At 40.0% G+C, this 25,166-nt stretch overlaps 1 protein-coding gene across 1 annotated transcript in view; it reads left to right on the forward strand.

Annotated features, from left to right (window-relative positions):
* The window catches only part of DNAH5 (dynein axonemal heavy chain 5), a 237,582-nt gene that overhangs the window by 88,481 nt on the left and 123,935 nt on the right, over positions 1–25,166 (forward strand). Inside the window, exons 33-42 of the mRNA XM_053599003.1 lie at positions 458–614; positions 3,476–3,688; positions 4,344–4,568; positions 6,095–6,267; positions 14,506–14,684; positions 15,067–15,254; positions 15,571–15,765; positions 20,549–20,683; positions 21,655–21,762; positions 24,008–24,161. Coding sequence (XP_053454978.1) covers positions 458–614; positions 3,476–3,688; positions 4,344–4,568; positions 6,095–6,267; positions 14,506–14,684; positions 15,067–15,254; positions 15,571–15,765; positions 20,549–20,683; positions 21,655–21,762; positions 24,008–24,161 — 1,727 coding nt within the window. The remainder of the gene's footprint in view (positions 1–457; positions 615–3,475; positions 3,689–4,343; positions 4,569–6,094; positions 6,268–14,505; positions 14,685–15,066; positions 15,255–15,570; positions 15,766–20,548; positions 20,684–21,654; positions 21,763–24,007; positions 24,162–25,166) is intronic.

Below are 25,166 nucleotides of genomic sequence, written 5' to 3' on the forward strand. Positions count from 1 at the left end.
GGGGCTCCCCACATACTGGTTTTGCTTCTCCTTTGATGACAGATTCACTGAATTCCCTTTTAAGATATAACTCCAAGAATTATATGGAGCTGTTAGCTGACACAGCACTGTTCTTTAGAAGGAAAACAAAACAAAATCAAAAATTCCCTGGGTATATTTTATCCTGCTCTTCACACAGGATGTACAAGATTTTCCAGACTAAGCAAAACATATACATTATGCTTTTAAAAAATGAAGAAATTCTGCCACCAATTTTGGAAAAAAATCATTTCTCCATCAGAATATGGAATTGCTATTTGCCACATCTCTTAATAAAAAAACCCCAACCATTGAGAAGTCAGGTGGGAAAATCAGATTATCATACAATCACTCCTTTTTCCCCATGCAAGGTTAACTTATTCCTAGAATGACCAGTTTCTGTGTGTTTATAAAGTTTATATTTCTCTTTCCTTCTTAGATACCTGGAGAAAAAACGACTCTGCTTTCCTCGGTTCTTCTTTGTGTCGGATCCTGCCCTTCTGGAGATCCTGGGGCAGGCCTCGGACTCCCACACTATCCAAGCCCACCTGCTGAATGTATTTGACAACATTAAAACTGTCAAGTTCCATGACAAGGTTCGCTTAATCCGAATCGCGGGCCAACCCGCGATTCTCTTAGAATCTCAATTGTCTTTATTAAGTAGTTCTCTGATCCTGTGTTTACAAAGGGTTACTTTCATGTCTGTTAACTTTAGCTCAGTAATGGAGAGCAAACTTTGGGGTACAATCTACTTTCAGAACTGGGTAGTTTTTTACCATCCAAAGTGTAGATTCGAATAAAAAACGATAGTTTAAGAATGATTAAGATTGCATGTACACAGCTGTTGTGGTTTTACACGCCAAATTAACTCCTTAGGCGTCCAACAGGGTAGAGAACCCAGTTGGTCATAAAATAATGCCTTGAATAAACAGACCTGCCCTGGTGATTTGATTTTTTAAGTCAGATTGCAGAAGGTTATGGGTATGCTTTATTGAGTTTTTTTTTTTTTTACACTTCCATGTTTATGGAATTATGGAGCTGTGGGGAGCCTCCCTCAAAGGTCATAGAACTTGAGGGAGACTTCACTCGCACAGCTGCCAAAAGATACTGCCTACCCCAACCCTCTATCAAAAATCCCAGAGGAAAGCAACACTTCCCGTTTGTTATTGTACTCAGATTCCCTCTGCTGCATCAACAAATCCTTAGCAACGTTCATTTAGTCATCCTGGCATGCAGTTTACTTTGTGAAGGAGCTACCATGTGCCAGATGTCATGGCTGACGTTGGGCTTCCCTGCGAGGGACTCCTTCCCTGGTGCAGGGGACGAGAAGTAGACAAAGGAAGCCTGGAGGGAGCAGTTATCACAGTGGTAGGGATGTTCCACTACAGAAATTAAAAACCAGTTGTTAAGGTCAAGCCTCTTGCTATGTGCTAGGCCTGATGCTGGCCCTGGGTCCCCAGGAAGTCATTTTTATGTAGTCATGTAGTACGACACTCAAAAGAAATCTGGCAATTACATTATTGATGATCTTGGACTGAATTATTATTATCATGCTTGTCTGAAAGATAAGGCTCATGGAGAGTTCCTGACTGGGAGCCCCATTCTGGGTACATGGGTGTATTAGGGAAAGCTTTCTGCAGGAGAATATGAACTTAAACTGACATTTTGAACGTGAAGGGCACACACAAGGGCCTGGAGGTGCGGGCAGCCCAGGATGGCGGACGTGGGGGTGTGTGAGCAAGTGTATTTGTTTTCTAGGTCTGTTGCGGCTTAAAACAACATAAAAGTATCCTCATTATTCTAGAGGTTAGAAGCCAATCTTGCCTTAATTCAATTGCATCTGCACTGACTCTTTTTTCCAAATAAGGTCATGTTCATGGATACCAAGGCCTAGGACTTAAACACACTTCTTTGGGGTTCATAGTTCAACTCACAACAGGGAGCGATGGATAAAGGGAAAAGCAGGGGCAGGCCAGATTCCAAAGGCCAAGGGTGTCACATTGTGGAATTCTCCTGCATCCTGAATGTGACAATGGGCCATGGGAGGATTTCATGAGGATATAGTGGCCTGATCTGTGTTTCAGAAAGATTCTCTGGTGCAGTTTAGGAGGTGGAAGGGAAGGAACCAACGAAAACAAGATTGAAATCCACTGCAAAATCAGGATGGAAGAGGCTGAACTGTTGTAAGAAAGGGACTGAGAGGACGGAGGGACAGGATGGACTGCAGTGGTTCCCAAACCAATGTTGCTTGTTGATCTATTGGCTATGTGGGTTGAAAGTTAGCCAAGAAGTTCTTTCTGATGTTTCACATAAATCCCTGTCACCTTGTGGTCCAGCAGCGAAGCTTCTCACTGCCTTGGATTGTGCACTGAGGATAGTTTAAACCTCTTCCATTGTTGGTTAAATGCCTGTAGAATTTGAGCCTTTGTTCGTAGAAATTACTTAAGATCCCATTGTTTTTGTTTTTTATGGTTCTTGCCATAAGGTTTCTACAACCAGGGGCAGATCCTTGTTGTGTGAGTCCTAAGTCTTATAAAATCATAAATACAAATTTACATTTAGGATGTTGGAAAGGGTTTGTATCAGGAAGGGGCCTTGAAACTGAAGACTGATTAGCTTCTTGGTACACTGCTTCTGTCTACAACTAAGGAGGACTTCATTACTACAGCACTAAAACTGAGCCCAAAGGAACAGCATTCAATTTTACCAAAGAACAGAAACAACAGCAAACATTTGCATTTACTTTATATTTCATGTTACTTGGTTTAATTGGCATGAACCCCTTGTGAGGTGGGCAGGGAATTAAGGTAAGCATGACTTCTAATGACTAATTATAGGCAAGGAATTTAGTTTTGGAGATGTTTTCCTCCAATATCGCAGGGTCATTGACTGTATGTTAGAACTCCAAATACTACGGTGTTCTCCGTCATGCTGCGTGGGAGTGGAAGTGAAATGACCAGAATAGTAGTTGGATTTGGATTAGAAATCACGTACAACCACGATCCCCTGTGAAAAGTGCCAGGTTTGGTAAGAACTGGAATTATCTTGTGTAGTGTTTGCATTGATCAAATTCACTAGGTTAAGGCTAATGTCAGCTTGATGACCTTGTGGTGTGGAATAGCAGGTTCTTAGTCCCATGTCCCTTGGGAAACTGTAGAGATTTTTTTCATCATCCCATTTGTATTAAATATTTCCTTTAGAAAAGGTTTTCCCCCTCAGAGTATAGATTATTTGAATTGACTGAGTGTTCCCTTTTATGTGTAGAACACTAACATGGCTAACTTTTTTATTGTTTTCAAAGCAATTTTCTATCTTGCCCTGTGCAGTATTTTATAATCTGCAGTTTAATTCTCTGTAGCCAACATAACATTTTATAAGAGGAGACTGGAGGAAAGAAAGGTAAAACACTTACAAAATTTGTATATGACCATAGCTATTTTGTTGGCTCCTAACACAGGTCTATGATCGAATTCTGTCAATTTCCTCTCGAGAGGGCGAAACAATTGAATTGAACAAACCTGTGATGGCAGAGGGCAACGTGGAAATTTGGCTTAATTCTCTCTTAGAGGAATCTAAGTCCTCATTACATCATGTGATTCGTCAAGCAGCTACAAATATTCAAGAAACAGGTTTCCAACTAATTGAATTTCTTTCATTTTTCCCTGCTCAGGTCAGTGTATTGAAATGGGAAAGTATTCAGTCATCTTAAATCTCAGATATTGTCTATTGTAAGCTCCACAAATGGCTATACTTAAATCTGAATGAGTATTAAAGTTTTCACTAAATATCAATGACTGTAAAGGTTTCAACTACAGATTGTATGGTCTTACATAGACTTACCTGTGCTTTTGAGTTGTAGCGATGCATTTGATAAATCATCTTTAACATAAACAGCTTTTTTTCCCTATGGAATATCTTTATGTAACAATGTATATAATGTACTTAGTGGATACTGTACTAGAAAAGTGAAAAATATATTTTAGCATAAAATACGGGAAACAATGTTTTCTTAGGCATCGTGATTAGTAAAGATTTTATGAGCCTCTGGTCTGTGTAAACACTGCTAATTTGGGCAAAGCAAGTTTTAGGCATATTCTTTACCTACAAGAAACTTCAAATCTCTTTAGGAAGAAATGTGGCTTAAACATAAATGACTTAAAACTATAAGAAATGGCATTCTCATAGATTGTGAAAGAAGGTATCAAGTTGATGTTATAAGGCTTTATATTTTCATAATAATTACAACTATTCATTATGTTCTACTTTCCTTTTAAATATATAAATATGTCACACATAACTCATGAACCCTTTTTTATTTCTATAAGGTTGGATTATTAGGAATTCAAATGATATGGACACGGGATTCAGAAGAAGCCCTTAGAAACGCCAAATTTGATAAAAAGATCATGCAGAAAACCAATCAGTCTTTCTTGGAGCTACTAAACACTCTGATAGGTGTCACCACGAAGGATCTGAGTTCCACAGAAAGAGTGAAATATGAGACCCTGATTACTGTTCATGTGCACCAACGAGATATCTTTGATGACCTGGTAAATTCGTTATAAATGCTGTGACATATACAGAAAAGCAAATACCCGACACTATGTATGTTTACCCACTAGAATTAGTTTGATTGAATTCAAAGAAAAGGTTAAATTCAGGCAAAGAATCATCTTAATCAGAGCGTGTTGTCAGATTTTCTTTACAGTTCTTAACTAAAATGTTAGTCATATTCCGATGATCTATGCTAAGACATTATTGAGGCAATTAGGGTTTATTTAAAATTTTTTAAGTGATTCTTTTTAATGTTAAAATGTCATATAGCATCCTGAAAAGCTTTCATTTGTCTTTTTTTCTTTTAGCTGTTAATTGAAGATCACTATTTTCTTGCTAGAGAAATTATTAGTAATATTGTTACCCTGTTTCCCCGAAAATAAGACAGTGTCTTATTTTCAGGTGTGCTCTCAAAGATGTGCCAGGTCTTATTTTCAGGGGACGTCTTGTCTTTCCTGCAAGTAGGTCTTATTTTCGGAGGATATCTTATTTTCGGGGAAACAGGGTAGTAGGGCTGTTTAGGACCATCCAAAAAATCATATCCTGGACAAGTTTTGCTACACTTTATGTCATTGGTTGCAAATGGCCTTTCCTAATATAACTCATAACATTCAGGTGTCAGGGAGGTTTTTGGCTTTAAGGAGAGAACAGAGTGGAAAAAGCGAGTTTAGTAGCTGTAGGAAATGGGAAATGTGAAAAGAAATGAAATGAAATTTGTCCTGTACTGTAAGCTGTAACATCAGATAGGGGAGGCCAGAAGCTCTTATTTTCATAATAATTTTTTGGATTGTGTCTCACCCCATTATGTAAAAAAGATTACGAAAGATTGGTACTGATGTGATGGAAATAAAGGCGCACATTCAGGCTATTGTGTGCTAATCTCCTCTCTTAATAGTTAAGCACACTCTTTGCCACTCTGAGAAATAAAGGGCTCAGGGTAATTTTAGATTTCTTATTTGTCAAAGAAGAATGATTAAAGTGGCTTAAAATTTTGGTTAAAAATTCAGACAAAAGCATCGCTAGGCAAGAACTGGTCATTTAGATATTAGAAATTTTGGCCTTAAGTAATTTCTGGGGAAAATAATTAATGGACTAAAAAAACCCCAACAATGTGTTTTGTCATAATCTCAAGAGATGCCTTTTTCTTAATGAGATTGTTTAGTTCTGTCTTTGTGCCAAAATATGTTTTTCACAGATTGTATTTCATGCTATCGGGTACTTAAGGGTGAAAGTTAGGAAATGAGCATCTTATTATGAAAATATGTAATGCCAGTTAAAGAGGTGCAGAATAATTAGTTTTTTTTCTTCTTGAATTTTCCTATCCTCATAGCTTCTTTTCTATTGATCAGGGGGTTTTATTGATAAATGAATGGGTTAGCTGGTGATACGGCCGACATCTCTGAGCTGGTTGGGTTGTCTCTGAGTTCTGTTCATTCCACTTTATGATGTCTATGAATGCTAATATGTATGTTTAATAAGTGATTCTCATTCACTGCTCTAACATATATCTTTTGAATTTCAGTGTCACATGAATATCAAGAGTCCTGTGGACTTTGAGTGGCTGAAACAGTGCAGATTTTATTTTAATGAAGATTCTGACAAGATGATGATTCATATCACAGATGTGGCTTTCACATACCAGAATGAATTTTTAGGCTGCACTGACAGGCTTGTCATAACTCCACTCACAGACAGGTGATGGGAGGATTCTGATTCTTCAGCCTCTCTCACCCCCTTCCCCACCATTCTGATTCTCTTGAGTTGCTCAGGGGATTTTTGCTTAACGTCTCTTGAGGGTTTATTGGCTCTCTGATCTCAGAGCCTTTGAAATGTAGTATTTTTAGCTTTATACCTGTGTCTTCATATGGGATTTAGGTTTGTGGCAGAATCAGACCTTGCTTCCTTTGCCTTCTGTCTTATAGAAGGGAAGTTAAAATGTATCTGTGGACGTTGAATGGGTAAGAAAGGGAATAAATTGCGGTGTGTCACTAGGGATAAATCACAGTGGGCCTTGAGGGCTGATTTGGTACCTTTTCATTACTGAGAAACAGTTAAGATGGATTTTAGTGGAAAGAAATTGAGAATCAATGCAGGTGGAAAGCAGAGAGGCCATCGGCCCAGTAACTAGAGTCGCCACTGAGAGCTGTCACTGCAACCTCCTCAGACTCAGTCTCCTCATTTACAAGGAGACTATAAATAAACTAGGCTGTCCCCAAGGGTCCTTCTAGGGAATAATACTCTGTAATTTTCTCAGTCTAATCAGAGTGGTGTGGTATTAACCACATTGCACATTCTCTGTTGGGAGACGCATGGAATCTCTTTTATCGCCTTACATTCTGTACATGTAACATAATATCACATTGTACCCCATAAATGTATATAATGTTGGCCTGTCAATTAAAAATAATGTTAATTTAAAAAGTGTGAAGAGTAAGCAATAGCAATTTCCCTTGAAATACTTAAGCAGTTAACTCACACCTCTCTCTTTCAAACCTCTTGTACTTTTCCCTTGCTCTCTCTACACCAAAGGCCTGTCCCTGTTTCGTGAGCAGACAGACATGTTAACAGGAGAGGCCGTACACTCATCTTCCACTACCACATCCATCAGCCTGGGCTCGCTCACGTCACCTCTGTCTCTCCTGTTGTCTGGGCAGCTCACCCATGCTGCTGTCCAAAGCCAACAGCCCCACTGACACCATCACTTTCTGCTGGATCGTTGTCGTCACCGTGGGACCATACCGTGATGCTTCCACACAGACACTTCCACCGTGACTGCTCCATTTGCTTCCAATTCCTGTGCTCCCATCAAAACCTTTCAAAAGCACAATTTCTCTCCTCCTCATTTGTTTTGAACTTGCCCCCCTCAAATTCTTGGTGTTAGTTTTCTTTTGCTGCCATCACAAATTACTACAAACTTAGAAGCTGAAACGACACGGATTTATTGTTTTTATGGTTCTGTGCATCAGAAATCTCACACAGCCCTCACTGGATTAAAATCAGGGGTCAGCAGGGCTGCGTTCCTTCTGGGAGACTCCAGAGGGGAATCTGTTTCCTGCTCTTCTAGGTTGTTGGCAGAATTCCTTTCCTGAGGTTGTAGGATCTAGGACCCTGTTTCTTACTGTCAGCCGAGGGCTGTTCCCAGCTACTCAAGGTTCCTGCATTCCTTGATTCTCAACCCCTTCTTCCATCTTCAAAGAGAGCAATGGTAGATTGGATCTCTGTCATGCTTTGGAGCTCTCTCTGTTCTATCTCATGTCTCTGACCCACTTTTCTGTGGCTCTCCTCCCCTTATAAGGACTCCTGAGATCAGACTGGGTCCATTTGGTAGTCCAGGATAATCTCTTCATTAACAGTGTTATTAACATTAATGACATCTGCAGAGTTCCTTTACCCATGGAAAGTAACACATTTATAGGCTCCAAGGATTAGAACATCTTTGGGGAACCAATATTCTGACTATCACACTTTACCCATCACTCTGATAAAACAGAGTGAAAGTCTGTGAAAGTCACTTTGACCTTCAGGTGCTAAATCCAATGGTCATTTTTGGATCTCATTTTCCTTGAACAATCAGTAGCAGTGGCGTAGTTCATCATTCTCTCCTTTTTTTTTTTATTGTTTGGGATTTATAAGGAATTAGGTTATGCTGATTATAGTTATTAGGTTAAGTCTCTCTTGTAATTGTATCCTGTTCCCAAGAGGTTCGCCATACACCATGACCCTCACCCCAACCTCCTCCCCTCTCCCTCATTCCCCTTCCCTCCCCCACTTGTATTAGATCATCTACTGCCTTCATATTTGATTTGAGTACATTGAATTCTTGCTTCTCTATTCTTGTGATGCTTTACTAAGAAGAATGCATTCTACCTCCATCCAGGTTAATACAAAAGATGTAAAGTCTCCATCTTTTTAATGGCTGAATAGTACTCCATGGTATACATATACCACAGCTTGTTAATCTGTTCCTGGTTGGTGGGCAATTAGGGTCTTTCCATGTTTTGGTGATTGTAAATTGAAATGCAATAAACAGTCTAGTGCAAATATCCTTATGATAAAAGGATTTTTTTCTTCTGGGTAGATGCCTAGGAATGGGATTGCAGCATCAAATGGGAGGTCTAATTTGAGTTCTTCGAGGATTCTCCACCCTTCCTTCCAAAAAGTTTATGTTAGTTTGCAGTCCCACCAGCAGTGTGAAAGTGTTCCCTTCTCCCCACATCCACGCCAGCATCTGCAGCTTTCAGACTTTATGATGTGGGCCATTCTCACAGGGGTTAGGTGATATCTCAGGGTGGTTTTGATTTGTATTTCTCTGATGATCAGGGATGATGAGCATTTTTCCAAATGTTTGTTAGTCATTCATTTTTGGCGGAGAAGGTTCTGTCCATATCTCTTGCCCAGAGTTAGATAGGATTGTTTCCTCTTTTTCTGTTGATGAATTTGAGTTCTCTGTAGATTCTAGTCATCAACCTTATCTCAGATTCATACCCTGCCAATATCTTTTCCCATTCTGAAGGTTGTCTTTTTGCTTTACTTGGTGCATCCTTAGCTGTGCAGAAGCTTTTCAATTTAATTAAGTCTCATTTGTTAATTCTTGTTGTTGTTATGGCCACAGAAGTCTTTGTCATTTGGAACCAGAAAAAATGCTGTATAGGCTATTCTTAGTAATAAAAACAAAGTTGGAAGCATCACCCTACCAGACTTCAGGCTATATTACAAGTAAAAATCAAAACAGTATGGTATTGGCACAGAAATAGAGACATAGACATATGGAACAGAATAGAAAACCAAGAGATGAAACCAGTCTTTACTTGCCTTCTGATCTTTGATAAACCAAACAAAAGCATACAGTGGGGAAAAGAATCCCTGTTCAACAAATGGTGCTGGGAGAACTGGATAACCACATGTAAAAGACTAAAACTCGACCCACACATGTCACCCCTCACAAAAATTGACTCAAGATGGATAAGAGACTTAAATCTAAGACACAAAAACGATAAAAATCTTAGAAGAAAGTGTGGGGAAAACAATCTTAGAAGATGTTGGACTGGGGAAAGATTTTATGACATTCTCTCTTTTTTGATAGATTTTCTTCTTCACCACGCTCACCTGGTTTCTCACTCTGGTCTGGTGGTCCCTTCATATCTGTTCCTCCGTTCCACTTCACCTTCATGACCTCTTAAACCTAGAACATGCCAGGGCTCTTTTCTCCTCCATCTCCTTGAATCATCCCACATGACTTTACATACTGCTAGATGTTGACCTCAAATCTCATCATCTGGCCAGGCTTCCTCCCCGAGTTCTAAACACATGTATCCACCTGGCTGCATGCCCACCTGCAAGCTTATGGGATATTTGCCCTCAGCATGTTTGTTTGTCCCCCACAAAGTGCCCTCCCATCATCTTTTTCTTCTTAGTTTATCAGGGTGTTGGGGGAAGTGTAATCGTCAGAATAATGGTCCCCCCAAAGATGTTCATGTCCAAGTTCCTGAAACCTGTGGCCATGTTACCTTCTAGTTGTTCAACCCAACCATTCTTAAAGCAAGTGTCTCCCTCACCTCATCATCCAACCTACCATCAGGTTGGTCAGTGCTGCTTGGGGAAGACATCTAGAAAGTGACCACTTGACCACTTTTGCTGATCCTTTTGGTATTAGTACTCTCATCCAGACCACCACGATCCCTAACCTGGATTATCGCGACATCTTTTAACGCACCTCCCTGCCTCTGCTCTTGTGCCTGTATAGACTGTTTCCAGTTCAGATGTCAGATCCTGTCACTTCTTTGCCCACGCCTTCTGCGGTGGTGCCATGTCGCCACATCAGCCTACGCAGCCTGGCACAATCTGGCCGCTGATACTTCTCTGCCTCTCCTTCCTCCTTCAGCTCCTATTACCTGCTCCTTGGCTGACCCTTGAATAGCGCCAGCACAGGCCTGCCACAGGACCTGCCCTTGTTACGCTCTTGGCCCAGAAGCCTTCTTCCCTCAGGAGCGGCTCAGCCTGCTTCCTCACTTCCTCAGGCCTGTCCTCAATGGCACCTCTGCGGGGGTCTCTGACTCTCCACATTTGAAGCAGCAATCCTCACACTCCATAACCCTCTTAGCCAGCTTTATTTTGCCTGTTTCTTATTTTTAAAATAATCTGTTTCCTTTATTTATAATATAAGCTGCTTCTTTTTTTTTTTTTTTTGAGACAATCTCACAATGTCACCCTTGGTAGAGTGCTATGGTGTCACAGCTCACAGCAATGTCAAACTCTTGAGCTGAAGTGATTCTCTTGCCTCAGCCTCCTGAGTAGCAGGGACTACAGGTGCCAGCCACAAGGCTCAGCTATTTTTTGGTTGCAGTTGTCATTGTTGTTTAGCAGGCCCAGGCCAGGCTTGAACCTGCCAGCTTAGGTGTATGTAGCCAGCGCCCTACTCACTAAGCCATGGACGCTGAGCCGAATATAAGCTTCCTGAGGCATAGGCTTTGTGTGATTTATTCTCTAGAATAGGTCTGTCACCTAAAGGTGCTAAATAAATGAATACATGAAAGAAATGATTATTTTCCAAAATGGCATCTTAATGGTGAAAATCTTAAACGGCACAGAAGAACGTTAATGTAGAAAACGTGAGAGGGAAAACTTTCCTATGTTTCAAAACGATTAACAGTTTGTTTTCTATCCCTCTGAAAACTCTGCATGGCTGCGTGTCAACATCCTTTTTAAGTTTTGCATCTAAATATCATAGTTTATCACCTTTCCTGAAACTGGGTCCCCTTTTGCCACATTCATTATCTTACTTATTTTTTTGCATCAAAAAACTTGAGAACTTTAAAAGCTAAAGTATTTATAAGTGGAGGTGATTCTGAAGTGTTTTAAGCCTGTTTCACCAGAAATGTTCACTTGTTTATTTTTCTTTAACTAACCTGATTATGTTAAGAACTGATTCCTTGCTTTCTGCTACTTATTGGGCTTGGGTTCCATTGCAAGATTTTCTAACCTTTTACAAAAGAAAACTGCTCACTAAAATTTAAAATTAATACTTAAAGTCAAATGCTGGAAGCACTAATTTGTTTGTTGTTAGCATTTTGCTGATTGGTTTGTGGAAATCCCACAACTCCAACAGCTCTTGGGGCTCTGTCCATCTCAGCACCATGTGGACGGAGCTGCACATGTTTTAGATGATAAAATAGCCATTACTATGTAGTCACACATGCCACCTTCCGCCAAAAACACATGGTGTTTCCTCCCACTTTGGAGCACATGCGGAGAAGAACAGAATTGTCCTGTCACTGCTGTCACTTAAGACCGGGGCCGAGGCGGCTGCGGGCTGAGAGCTAACAGATGTGGACGGCCTGTGTGTGACTTTCCCTGACACACTCTCACAGTTTCTGTGAGTCGTGCCTGAATGTTGACCACTCAGTCTTACTCGCAGCTGCTGTGTGGTCTTAGGCAGGACACCTAACATCTCCGATTGTCTTCTTTTGGAATCACTGTGTGGACGGGGGGTGATACAAACACATAGAGCAGATGTTAGCTGTTAATATTTGTGCTGTGACTGTTTTTCTTAATCACCAGTAACACATTCTTTAGCAACTTTTCCTTAAGCACGTCCTACAAATAAAGGTCTGTAACTACAAGTTTTCGATAAAGAAAAGTACTTTGCTGATGCATGTGCTGTGTTATCTTAGGAAACTTTTCAGCATGTTAGAATCAGCAGGAGCTGAAACCACTTCTGGTTTCCATGTGGTGAGATACATCCATGGGGCTGTGAATACTTAACACCAATGCTGGGGATGGATCGGTCGTGTTGAGCGCTAATGAGCCTTGGCTCAGGGGGTTGGTTGCTGTTCTTCTGGCATCATGATTGCGTTTTATGTTTCTAATTCCAGTAACTGCCAGGACAGGACAAACCAGTTGAGAATGTAAGGCTGGACCAGCACAAGCCATTTATTCAACAAATGTTCACAGAGTACAGGTGACAGGGGTTAGGCAAGAGTTGAGGATACAAGTGTGAACTAGACACAGCTTCTGACAGCAGAGAGTTTATAGCAATTTAATTGGAAGGTGGGACACTGAGACAGAGCTGTCAACAGGCCACTAAAACACACACAGTCCAAACCCTGTTCATGAATGGAGACAGTTTTGAAAATAGTTAAGAGAAAGAGATTAGAAAGAAAAGCAGAGGAGGGAGGGAGGAAGGCACACACGTGTAGAATCCTCTGGGAAGAGCCTCATTAACAGGGACGTGGGGATGCTCTGACAGCCCTCTTGTCTCGGGAAGGCCATTCGGGCACCAGCGTAGCAGTTGGTCTGAAGCCTCACCTAGCAGAGAAGTAAGGGCTGAGTCACCGACATGTTCACTGACTCTTCAGGTAAATGGGATGATTTCTTTGAAGCAACTCACTATTTTCTCAGTTTAAATATAAACCCAATGATCCTATTTTTGATGAACATTTGTAAGATGGAGCAGCTGAGGGGACAGATGGAAACATACTTCTTACCCTAAGAGGGTAACTAGGCAGTGCGAGGGCCTGGCTCGTGTCTTAGCAGCTCCCCCACAATTCTGAGAATAGTCGCTCAATCTGTGGCCAGGCACAGTGGCTCAAGCTTGTGATCCTAGCACTCTGGGAGGCCTAGGTGCGAGGAGCTCATGAGTCTGAGACCAGGTTGAGCAACAGCAAGACCTCATTTCTGCTAAAAGTAGAAAACAACTAGCTGGGCATGGTGGCACCTGTAGTCCCAGCTACTCAGGAGGCTGAGGCAGGAGGATTGCTTGAATCCAGGGGTTTGAGGTTGCTGTGAGCTAGGTTAATGCCAGAGGACTCTAGCCTGGGGCAAAAGAGTGAGACTTTGTCTCAAAAAAAAAAAAAAAAAAGTTTCTCCATCCTCTGCAAGCTTCTTTCTTCACCTGTAAAACAGAGGGACAGAACAGTAGCTTCCATCCAGAGTTCCCTGGAGACTTAAATGCGATACTGCACGCGGAGCACAGGGTGGTGGCTGTTATTACCGGCTTCGCTCTGAAAGGAGTGGCAAAGGGGACGGGGAGGGGCAAGGCTTTGGGTTACCAGGCTCAATCACCGTGAGAGCAGGCCTCCTCCTGATTTCACGCCAGATTCTCTTCTCCTTAGCCAGGCTCTGTAGAAGTTCATGGCTGAGTCATTTACTTGCCTTTTCAGCACCTGTTTCTGATAAAATAGAGAGCCTGGAACACCTCCAGGTGTTGTGCTAACTGTTCATTTCCACCTTTCATGCTGGGTAATCACTTCATTTCCTTTAAAATATTTTTCAAGTCCAGGTGAATGCTTTATGGTTAGGCCATAAGAAAACCTTAAATCACACTACTTTACAAATGGTTGCCTTTGACGACACCAGGTGGTGCTGGGAACCAAGTAATTTGTCAGCAAGTTCTCAGGTTAAAACCTTTCCTTTACATTGCTGATTCTCTCACCAAATCTCACCAAATCTCATGTGCGGGTCTCACAGATGCTCACAGACATAGATTCGAGATGTGATTCCAATCCCAAGTTCATCAAATTGTTGACTCTTAGATTCGAAAGGGGATTAATCTACTTAAATCGTTCCAAATCTCTTTCATAGAATATCTATTTTTTTTTTTAAGGCAGGGATCGATTTCTGTGAAAAAGATGCCAAGTAAATTTTGGAAATGCTATGTATAATTTTTCATACTTGGAAATTCTGAATACGTGTTATCACAAGAAAGCCTGAAAAATTCAGCAGTAAAGAAAGCTGTTTAACTGTTTAAAGGGTTTCCAAACTTATTTGACCATAGATTACTCTTCCTCTTTATAGAACACATATTACCGTGGATAAGGATAAGTGTCTTTTAGGATGCATTGTTTTCTAATCTCGTATGGCTTTCATTTCACTGTGATGTCTCAGAAGAATCTTCGGGATGCTGGTGGGATGGGGCTAGTGATGTTTCTCCTGCAGGTGTTACATCACGCTGGCTCAAGCTCTAGGAATGAGCATGGGGGGAGCCCCCGCTGGACCGGCAGGAACAGGCAAAACAGAAACTACCAAAGACATGGGACGATGTCTTGGGAAATATGTCGTAGTTTTCAATTGTTCAGACCAGATGGATTTTCGAGGACTTGGACGGATTTTTAAAGGTTTGGGTTATATTTTTAATTTGATGAGAAATTTCAGTGAATATCTTCTTAAAATTTATTTTCCATCAGTTAGCTACAGTGTAGGGTCATTTTTCAGTTTGTGAAACATTTTGGAAAATCTTTCATCTTGCCAGGGTTGTGTGGACCACATGTTAATATCACTTGCCTTTTGTGATGTTCTTTTATCACAGAACATTGGATGATTACAGAAAAAAATGCCAAATTATGAGCTGTTTTGGGTTGCTTGGTGCATGCTTTATTTGTTCAATTTTATTTTTGAATAAACTTACATATGCTTGTTTTGGAAGCCGCATTATGTCCTTTTCATTGGATTTCCAAAATTGTATCCTAATTGGATTTTCTATTTAATTTCCTTCCTAAGGACTGGCACAGTCTGGATCCTGGGGTTGTTTTGACGAATTTAACCGTATTGATCTACCAGTTCTGTCCGTTGCAGCCCAGCAAATTTCCATTATTCTGACATGTAAAAAGGAGCATAAAAAATCTTTTATTTTTACTGATGGAGACAATGTGACTATGAACCCTGAATTTGGGCTTTTCCTAACCATGGTAAGGATGTGCCTGGAAAGCTACTGAATTTCAGCTTTATCACAATCTTCACGCATCCTCTGGTCATCTGTCCTCTGTTTTTCACAACTGGAAATTGGGATTATGATTTTCCCTCCTATCTGAAAGCCTTTAAGTTTTAAACAAAAATCATATTAATAACTCATGGGTTGGTCTGTCCAAGGAGAGTGATTTTGTAAACAAGTTCTGTGGTTGTCATTCCAGACTCATTGTGTGTACATAATGAATCTTCTGAGATCACGCTGACAGGTTGGCCCATGATCATACTGTTCATCCTTGGGTTGTATTTTCTGTTTAGAATCCTGGCTATGCAGGGCGGCAGGAACTCCCCGAAAACTTGAAGATCAATTTCCGCACGGTGGCCATGATGGTTCCGGACCGTCAGATAATCATACGAGTTAAGTTGGCAAGTTGTGGCTTCATAGATAATGTTGTTCTGGCCAGGAAGTTTTTCACACTCTACAAATTGTGTGAGGAGCAGCTTTCTAAGCAGGTGTGTTATTCTGAAGGTCTCTTAGGCACATTTCATTTTACTATTCTGTAAAATGTTTTTGTTTTGAAAAATTGTAGACTGGACTTATTAATAACATTTGTTATTGATACAAAGTAGGAAAGTGTATCATTATAAAATAATTTCATATGTATAGTTTGGTTGAGAAGTACATTTAAAGAAATTAATATAGACAGCATAGAAATGAAGTGAATTCTATCCAAACTGATTTAAAAGCCAAAGAATTATTCATATTAATATTTGCTGTTTATTACACCTATAGATTTATCATCATCCTGGATTTACTTTTCTCACTTCTTTTTTTGTTTGTTTGTTTGTTTGTTTTTAGATTTAGAGGGTACAATTGTCTTTTGTTACATGGATGAGTTGTATAAAGGTGAAGTCGGGGCTTTAAGTGTACCCATCACCAGAATCGTGTGCATTGTTCCTGATAAGTAATTTCTGGTCCCTCACCCCCTCCTTTCCTCCTCTTTTCTTAGTTTCCAGTGTTCATTACCTCTTTCTGGCCATAGGTACCCATTGTTTAGCTCCCACTCATAAGCAAGAACACGTGGTGTTTGGTATTTGTTTTTCCACTCCTGAGTTACTCCATTTAGGATAGTGGTCTCCAGTTCTGCCAAGTTGTTGCAAAAGACATTATGCATTCATTTTTATGGCTGAGTAGCACTCCATGGTGTGTGTGTGTGTGTGTGTGTAGGTGTGTATATATACATATACCAGATTTTCTTCATGCACTTATTATTTGATGGCTGCTTAGGTTGACTCCATAGCTTTACAAAGGAGAATTGTGCTGGGATAATCGTTTGGGTGCAAGTGTCCTGTTGATACATATATAATAACTTCTTCTTCTTTGGGTAGGTCCCCAGTAGTGGGATTGCTGGATTGAATGGGAAATCTAATTTTAGTTCCTTGAGGAATGTCCGTACTGTTGTCTATAGATGTCGTACTAATTTACATTCCCATCCACAGAGCGTACCTGTTCCCTTTTCACTATGTCCACACCAACATCTATTGTTCATGACTTTTTAATAATGGCCATTCCTACAGGGGTAAGATGGTATCTCATTGTGGCTTTAGTTTTGCATTTTCTTGAAGATTAGTAAAGTTGAACATTTTTCGTATGTTTGTTGGCTGTTTGTATGTCTTCTTTTGAGAAAAACCTGTTCTTGTCTTTCACTCACTTTTTGATGGGATTATTTGTTTTCTTTCTTGCTGATTTGCTTGAGTTCTTGTAGATTTTGGATGTTAGTCCTTTGTCAGATGTATAGTTTGTGAATATTTTCTCCCATTCTGTAGCTTGTGTTTTTACTCTGTGGATTATTTCCCTTTCTGTGAAGAGCTTTTTAATTTAATCAAGTCCCATTAATTTATTTTTGTTGTTTCTGTATTTGCTTTTTGGGTCTTAGTCATAAATTCTTTGCATAGCCTAATGCCCAGAACAGTTTGTCCTGTATTTTTTTCTATATTTTTTTTATGGTTTCAGGTTACATTTAAGTCTTTAATCCATCTTGAACCTTTTTTTTATACAGTGAGAGCCAGTTTTATTTTTCTATATGTGACTATACAATTTTCCCAGCATTATTCACTGAATGGGGTGTCTTCTCCCCAGTGTATGTTTTCTGTTGCTTTGTCAACAATCAGTTGACTTTAGCTATTTGGTCTTATTTCTGGGATCTCTGTGCTGCCGTGTGTCTGCTTTTAGCGTATATCAGTGCCATGCTGTTTTGGTAACTATGGGCTTGTAGTATCATTTGAAGTCAGGTGTGTGATGCCCCCAGATTTGTTGTTTTTACTTAGGGATTGCTTTGGCTATCTGGGCTCTTTTAAAATTCTGTATGAAATTTGTGGTTGTTTTTTGTAAGTCTGTGGAAAATGACTTTGGTATCTTGATGGAATTGCATTGAATCTATAAATCACTTTGGGAAATATGGATGTTTTAACAATATTAATACTTCTAATCCATAAGCGTGGGATGTTTTTCCATTTGTTTGTATTATCTATTATTTCTTTTCTTTTCTTTCATTCATTTTCTTTTTTTTTTTTTCTGAGTGAGTCTCACTCTGTTACCCTGGGTAGGGTGCCTGTGGTGTCTTAGCTCACAGCAACCTCAAACTCTTGGGCCCAAGTGATCCTCTTGCCTCAGACTCCTGAGTAGCTGGTATTATAGGTTTATACCACCATGCCTAGCTAGTTTTTTATTTTTAGTAGAGATGGGGTCTCATTCTTTTTCAGGCTGGTCTCAAACTCCTAGACTCAAGCAATCTACCCACCTCAGCCGCCCAGAATGCTAGGAGTTTCTGGGGTCTCTAGTGAGCCACTGTGCAGGGCCTCATCTCTGATTTCTTTCAAAAGTACTTAATAGTTTCCCATGTAGAGATCCTTCATCTCCTGTGTAAGTATATTCCTAGGCATTTTATTTTCTTTGCAGCTATTGTAAATGATATTAAGTTCTTGATAAGACTCTTAGTTTGACTATGATTAGTGTATAGAAATGCTACTGATTTGTGTATATCCATTTTGTAACCTGAGAATTTTCTGAATTCTTTCATTAATTCTGGGAGTCTTTGGGATTTTCTATATAAAAATCATATCATCAGCAAACAGGAATAACACCTAACATACGTACTGCTTTAGTCCCTGTCCTCCTTCAGGCTTCCGTTCCAAACTTCTTCACTTCTAGATTGTTTTATACCCACAGATTCAACCAAATTGTATTCCCACTCAAAAGTTCTTTCTCTGTGAGTGTTCAGACACTGGCCACTGAGCCTGCCTGGTTAGCCTGACCCTGACTCTTCCCATTTTGTCAGCAACATTCTTGGTTTCTTCTGCTAATTGCAGCCTTTGCTCACTCCCTCTTATCTTTCTCTCTGTCAGGGAAATTTTTCTTTTTCTTTTTTTTTTTTTTTGCAGTTTTTGGCTGGGGCTGGGCTTGAACCTGCCACCTCCGGCATATGGGGCCAGCGCCCTACTCCTTTGAGCCACAGGCGCTGCCCGGAAATATTTGTTTTTTCTGTGCTGTTTTGTGCATGTGGGAAATTCCCCATATTACTGACTCCTGTCTTTTTTTTTTAAGGTGGTATAAACATAGAACATTAAACTTACCACTTTTAGGCATACAGTTTAATAGTGTTAAGCATAGTTACAGTGTTGTGAAACTGATTTTCATAACTTTTTCATCTTGAAAAACTGAAACTCTGTACCTACTAAACAACTTCTCTTTTCTTCCTCCCACAGGCCTTGGTAACTACCATGCTACCGTCTGTTTCTACGAATTGGACCCCTTTAGATACCTTATATAAGTGAACTCACTCAGCACTTGTCTTTTTGTATCTGAGATATTTTATTTTGTATAACCTCTTCAAGGTGCATTTATGCTGTAACGTGCGACAGGATTTCCTTCCTTTTTTGGCTAAATAGTATTCCCTTAGATGCTTATGCTGCCTTTGCTTATCCCTTTGTCCGTCAGTGGATGATCGGTTTGCTTCCACCTTTCGGCCGTCGTGAACAGTGCTGCTGTTTGGGACCCTGCCTTCAATTCTTTTGGATTTATTCCCAGAAGTAGGATTATTGGATTACATGGTAGCTCTATTTTCTGACCATTTAGTTTTTTGAGGAACAGCCATATTGTTTTGGGTGATTAGACTTTAATTATTCACTTTTGATTTGCTGAATTTTGGCATGGTTGAGTCTATACATAGAAAGAGAGAGAGTGCGCGCAAGGGACTGGTGAAGCTGGGAACTCAGCTTCCTGATTTATCCTTATTCTCCTCCTCCAGGTCATCCTGAAGTGAGGCTGCTTTTCTACCGTCCTCAGAATTCTCATCTTCTTATTTATCAGTAAAAAGGCACATATGTGTGTGTGTGTGTGTGTGTATACAGGGTGTCCATAAAGTTCATGTGCAATTTAAAATTGCACACTATTTTTTTATTATTATTTTATTAAATCATAGCTGTGTACATTAATGCAATCATGGGGTACAATGTGCTGGTTTTGTATACAATTTGAAATATTTTCATCGAACTGGTTACCATAGCCTTCATGGCATTTTCTTAGTTATTGTGTTCATACATTTATATTCTGCATTTAGGAAGTTTCACCTGTACCCTTCTAAGATGCACCATAGGTGTGAATTTTATGGACACCTTGTGTGTATATATATTCATATACTTATGGCTATCTATGACAGTCATGAGTGAGGTCCCAGTTTAATTCTGGCACCTGTGGTGCATCTTACAAGGGTATATGTGAAACTTAGTAAATGTGGAATGTAAATGTCTTGGCACAATAACTAAGAAAATGCCAGGAAGGCTGTGTTAACCAGTGTGATGAAAATGTGTCAAATGGTCTATGAAACCAGGGTGTGGTGCCCCATGATCACATTAATGTACACAGCTATGATCTAATAAAAAAAAATTTAAATTTTAGCTTAAGGGAGATGAGTAAATTTCCTTACGTATGATTAAGAAAAAGCTCCAGGGGACATTTATACTCCAAAAGAAAATTTACTTGATTTTCCATCACGCAAGATCAGTTAGTTCTGACCTGAGAGCTTATGCTAAGGATAGCACATGGGAGGATGCTTTTGGATATTCTCTATTTGCTCAAAAAGTGTACCTATAAAGAAATTCATTGCTCCATTGTTTGCGTTTTCTAAAGGAAAATGAGCATTTAGTCGTTTTTGTGAATAAGACTTCTATCAAGTTCATATAGTTGCCTTGAGTAGGTGAGTGTTGAAAATGAGCCCGGTGTGTTTTCATTCTTCAGGTACATTATGACTTTGGTCTGCGTAACATCCTGTCAGTGCTCCGGACCTTGGGAGCAGCAAAAAGAGCCAACCCCACAGACACAGAGTCCAGGATTGTCATGCGTGTTCTGCGAGACATGAATCTTTCTAAGCTGGTGAGATTCACAGATGGAAACGTTCCACCCTCTTAAATATCAGTTCAACTAACAAAGCACACATGAGACTTAGAAATATTTATTTTAAATGCTCATTTAAAATGCCTAATTATCAGGCAAAGTGCTGGAAAGCATAGCTTTGAACTACAGTTTTTCAGGAGTTACTTTTGACTCCTATCTGTCCTGAAATGTGCCTATTCTAACAGAACTGAAATGGATTTAAAAAAATCCTCATGTTAAGATTCTGAATACCTTGAATCCTTTTTGCATTTTAGAACTAAAATCTTGCCTTTAAAGTCTGTATAGTCTGGTAGGAAATTGTATGTAAATTTTACAACTGTGTAATAATTTCACAGTCTTGTTTCAAATGGAGACTGAAAACCAATGTCCGATATCAGTGGGTCTAGCTCAAAATAAATGTATGAACCAAGTTCCAATTTTTGAATTTGTTACTATTTCTCACTTAAAAAATTCTTTTTATTTTATTTTATCTTTTATTTTTTTATTGTTGGGGATTCATTGAGGGTACAATAAGCCAGTTTACACTGATTGCAATTGTTAGGCAAAGTCCCTCTTGCAATCATGTCTTGCCCCCATAAAGTGTGACACACACCAAGGCCCCACCCCCCTCCCTCTGTCCCTCTTTCTGCTTAATGTAAATTAGAAATTGTGGACTGTAATGTAGTCCCCTAAACTGGCTATTTTATGGAAAGAATATTATGTATTTTCAGTATTTTCTTTCCTTCCATTTTCTTGCTTCTTGTTTTTTTCTTCCTTATCTTCAATTTTTTTTTTTAATTTATAGGAAAGATGAGGAAAATAATACTCAACTTCAATGAAGGTGATATTTTGTTTATTACTGGCCACATTGAAATAAACTGGTCTGGATTGGACATTTTCAATTTTTCTGTACCTTGCTATATTTGTGCCAGAAAAATTGGTCTGATTTCCCATTCTTTTCTCTTTCTTAGATCGATGAGGATGAACCCTTATTTCTGAGTTTGATTGAAGATCTTTTCCCAAATATTCTTCTGGACAAGGCTGGTTACCCTGAGCTGGAAGCGGCAATTAGCAGACAGGTACAGTGTTTCACAGTGCAGTGTCCTCTGAGTGGAGCGGGATTGCCAACCTGCGGGCTCCACAGACGACACCCAGGCTACCACTGCTGTCTTAGGAGAGGCCAAGTGTGTGGTGTGTGTGTGTGTGTGTGTGTGTGTGTATATACACTGCACCTCTCATGGAACATCCCGGGCCCTCGGGGCTCCTCCTGTCATACAACCACCTGTCTAGTAGTCAAGTGGGAGTGGCCACATGAGTGGGGAGGGGTCTCATACCAGGTGCAGAAATGAAAAGCTGTTCTGGCTCGGCTGGCCGCCTCTCTCGAGCATGGCTTGGTTTTGGGTTTGCCCTGGCATTTGCCACGTTGCCTTCTCTCCAGGGTCCTGACTGAGTGTTATTTGTAGTGAGGTCATGTGGCTTCTCAGTTCTCTCTTTCCCCCGTGGGCACCTGTGGTTTCTTCCTTAGGCTCTAGGGTGGGGAATCCGCCCTGTTATGTCCTTAAGTGTCTGGACTCTCCTCATGTTTAGTGCAGCTTTGGCTTTTTTGTTTTTTTTAGCTTTAACTTTTTTTTTTTTGTAGAGACAGAGTCTCACTTTATGGCCCTTGGTAGAGTGCCGTGGCATCACACAGCTCACAGCAACCTCCAACTCCTGGGCTTAAGCGATTCTCTTGCCTCAGCCTCCTGAGTAGCTGGGACTACAGGTGCCCGCCACAGCACCCGGCTATTTTTTTTGTTGTTGCAGTTTGGCTGGGGCCGGGTTTGAACCCGCCACCCTCGGCATATGGGGCCGGCGCCCTACTCACTGAGCCACAGGCGCTGCCCAGCTTTAACTTTTTATAATCTTCCTGGGCATGAAAATGAATCATGTGAAACTCGTGCCTCATTTTCCTTTTCTATGAAGAAGAATTTGGGGAAAAAAAAAGTGTTGTTTTATAAAAGTGGTGATTCGCTCATAAAATGCATGTCAATTCCTTGAAAATATTTGTAATAAAAAATAAATGTGTATTTTCCTTTAAAAAGTCAGTATATGAAAGTATGAATTTCCTGATTAGGGAAAGTGATAATCTTTTCTCGTAATAGTTTCTTCATCTTTTGGCTAAACTCTTTGTAGTACCACCTAAAAAGCTAAGTATTAAGTAATTTATAAAACAACTTACATCGGCAATTTGTAGTATAGATAAAATATGATGAGCAAATACACAGACATATATAGACTATTATCCAAAATTATTTAAGTAAAATTAAAATCATCATGTCCAGTGTGTTCAAGCATAGCCTAGTGGTTAAGCACATATACCACCGAGTTGAATTTCTTAGCTCAAATCCTTATTCCTTAGCTTTACAAGTTGATCAACTTGGGCAAATTGCTTAGTCAGTCTGTGCCTCAGTTCCCTTCCCTGTAAAATGAAGCTATGATAGTACCACTTGCTCATATTATTAATGAGATTCATCTTTTTTTTTTAATAAACTTAATTTTATTTATTTATTTTTGCAGATTTTTTTTTTTTTTGGCCAGGGCTGGGTTTGAACCCATCACCTCCGGCATATGGGACCGGTGCCCTACCCCTTTGAGCCACAGGCACCGCCCCGAGATTCATCTTAGAATAGCGTTTGGCACAGAGTAGCTGCCATATAATATTGATATATAAAAAGTACACCGTGGATTTACAAAGATAGCTTGAAATTTATATGGAATTGCAATCAACCTGGTGTGCTATCAATTTTTCCACTTACAAGTATTGTCTTATAAGTTAAAAATTTAAAATGCATTTTGCCACTTGAATCTTTAAGTCGCTCCTCAGATGTGCACTTGATAAAATGTTAATGTAAATGTCTGCAATGACCAGAGACAAATGCAGATGTTTCTTATTAGCTTGGGGTAGCATTTTGATTGTGTTCAACCTGACCTTTGTTTATGTACATATGCATTTTTCATGTGGTGTTTTTTATTATGGTAAAAGGTAAAACATGAAACTTACTATTTTAACCATTTTTAAGGGTACAGGTCGGTGGCTTTAAGTATATTCGGATGGTTGAACAGCCGCCACTACCATCCACCTTCAGAACTTTTTTCATCTTCCCAAATTGAAACTCTACCCATTAACCAATAAGTCCCCTTTGCTTCTCCCTACTCATATATTAAAACAATAAATCCCTCTCTAAGTATGAAAAGAATAAACCCCTCCTCCCTATAGTCCTGGCTCTCTCTGTTTTAGCACAGTGATACATCCAGATCCTTACTGATGTTTTGTTATGTTGTCAGGTTGAAGAAGCTGGTTTGATCAACCACCCTCCCTGGAAACAGAAAGTCATCCAGCTGTTTGAAACGCAGAGGGTGAGGCATGGAATGATGGCCCTGGGGCCGAGCGGGGCAGGAAAGACCACCTGCATCCACACCCTGATGAGAGCCATGACCGGTATGGGCAGCCAACCTCACTGGCTTAGGGCACATATTTAAGTAGTTGTGATGTGTGTGACTGCACAAGACGGGGGTGAAGGCAGACACATTAACATATTTTTACTGGAGGGAATGCTGTTACCGATTACTGGGGACATTTTAAAAGATGACATGGTATGTTGATGGGCCAGAGAGAAAAAAACATTTTTTAAGTGACTTTATGCTCTGGGCTATATGTCTTACACAAGTTATATCATTTAATTTTCACAAGGATCTTCAGAAATAGGTATTATCACTGCCATCTTATACAAAAATCACAGTTCAAATTCAGAAAAGACCAAGGCTTTTCTGAATCACTTATAAAAGTGACGTTCCACTCACAAAAAGCCTTGTTTTCCCAGTATACTAAGCCACTTTACAAAGTAAAGCGTGCTGTCTCCTAATCAACGTAAACTAATTTTAATATCAACTCTTGAATTCTATGTGCTGAAATGATCCTGATAACTAATCTTCTTCCCACCTGGAATCAGACATGTTTTCTGGTGAAGTTAAATAAATGTATTTCACTTCCTGATGTTTCCTTACATCTAGGGTCAAGGATGATGGGCATTGCCACTTTTGTAATTATTCTTGTATTCTGTGGTTCTGATCAGACATTGATAACTCTCTTCTTAAAAGTATTGGCAGTCCTTAGCCATGGCAGAGTTGAGTTTCAAAATGTTGTAGCTTTGGCTGCTGAGGGCCACATACATAGTGTTCCCGTGGGTTTTCAGTCACTCATGGAACCCCAGTGCACTCCCTGCTGGTGTGGTACCGGGACATGATTGTGGTCGCCACAGGCAGCTGGTATTTGCTGTAGGGCCCTGCATGGGCTGGATTTAGTCTCTCCTCAGTTGTTGGATGAAGGGAATTCAGCCTGTGTTACACTGTGCTCACAGTTAGCACCTGTCTGCGCCCAATCTGAGAATTCATACCTGCAGGACTGATCATGTCGGTTTTTCCATGTATGGCATTATGATCATAT

Source organism: Nycticebus coucang, chromosome 1, assembly GCF_027406575.1.
Source record: "Nycticebus coucang isolate mNycCou1 chromosome 1, mNycCou1.pri, whole genome shotgun sequence".
In the NCBI taxonomy this organism is placed as follows: Eukaryota; Metazoa; Chordata; class Mammalia; order Primates; family Lorisidae; genus Nycticebus; species Nycticebus coucang.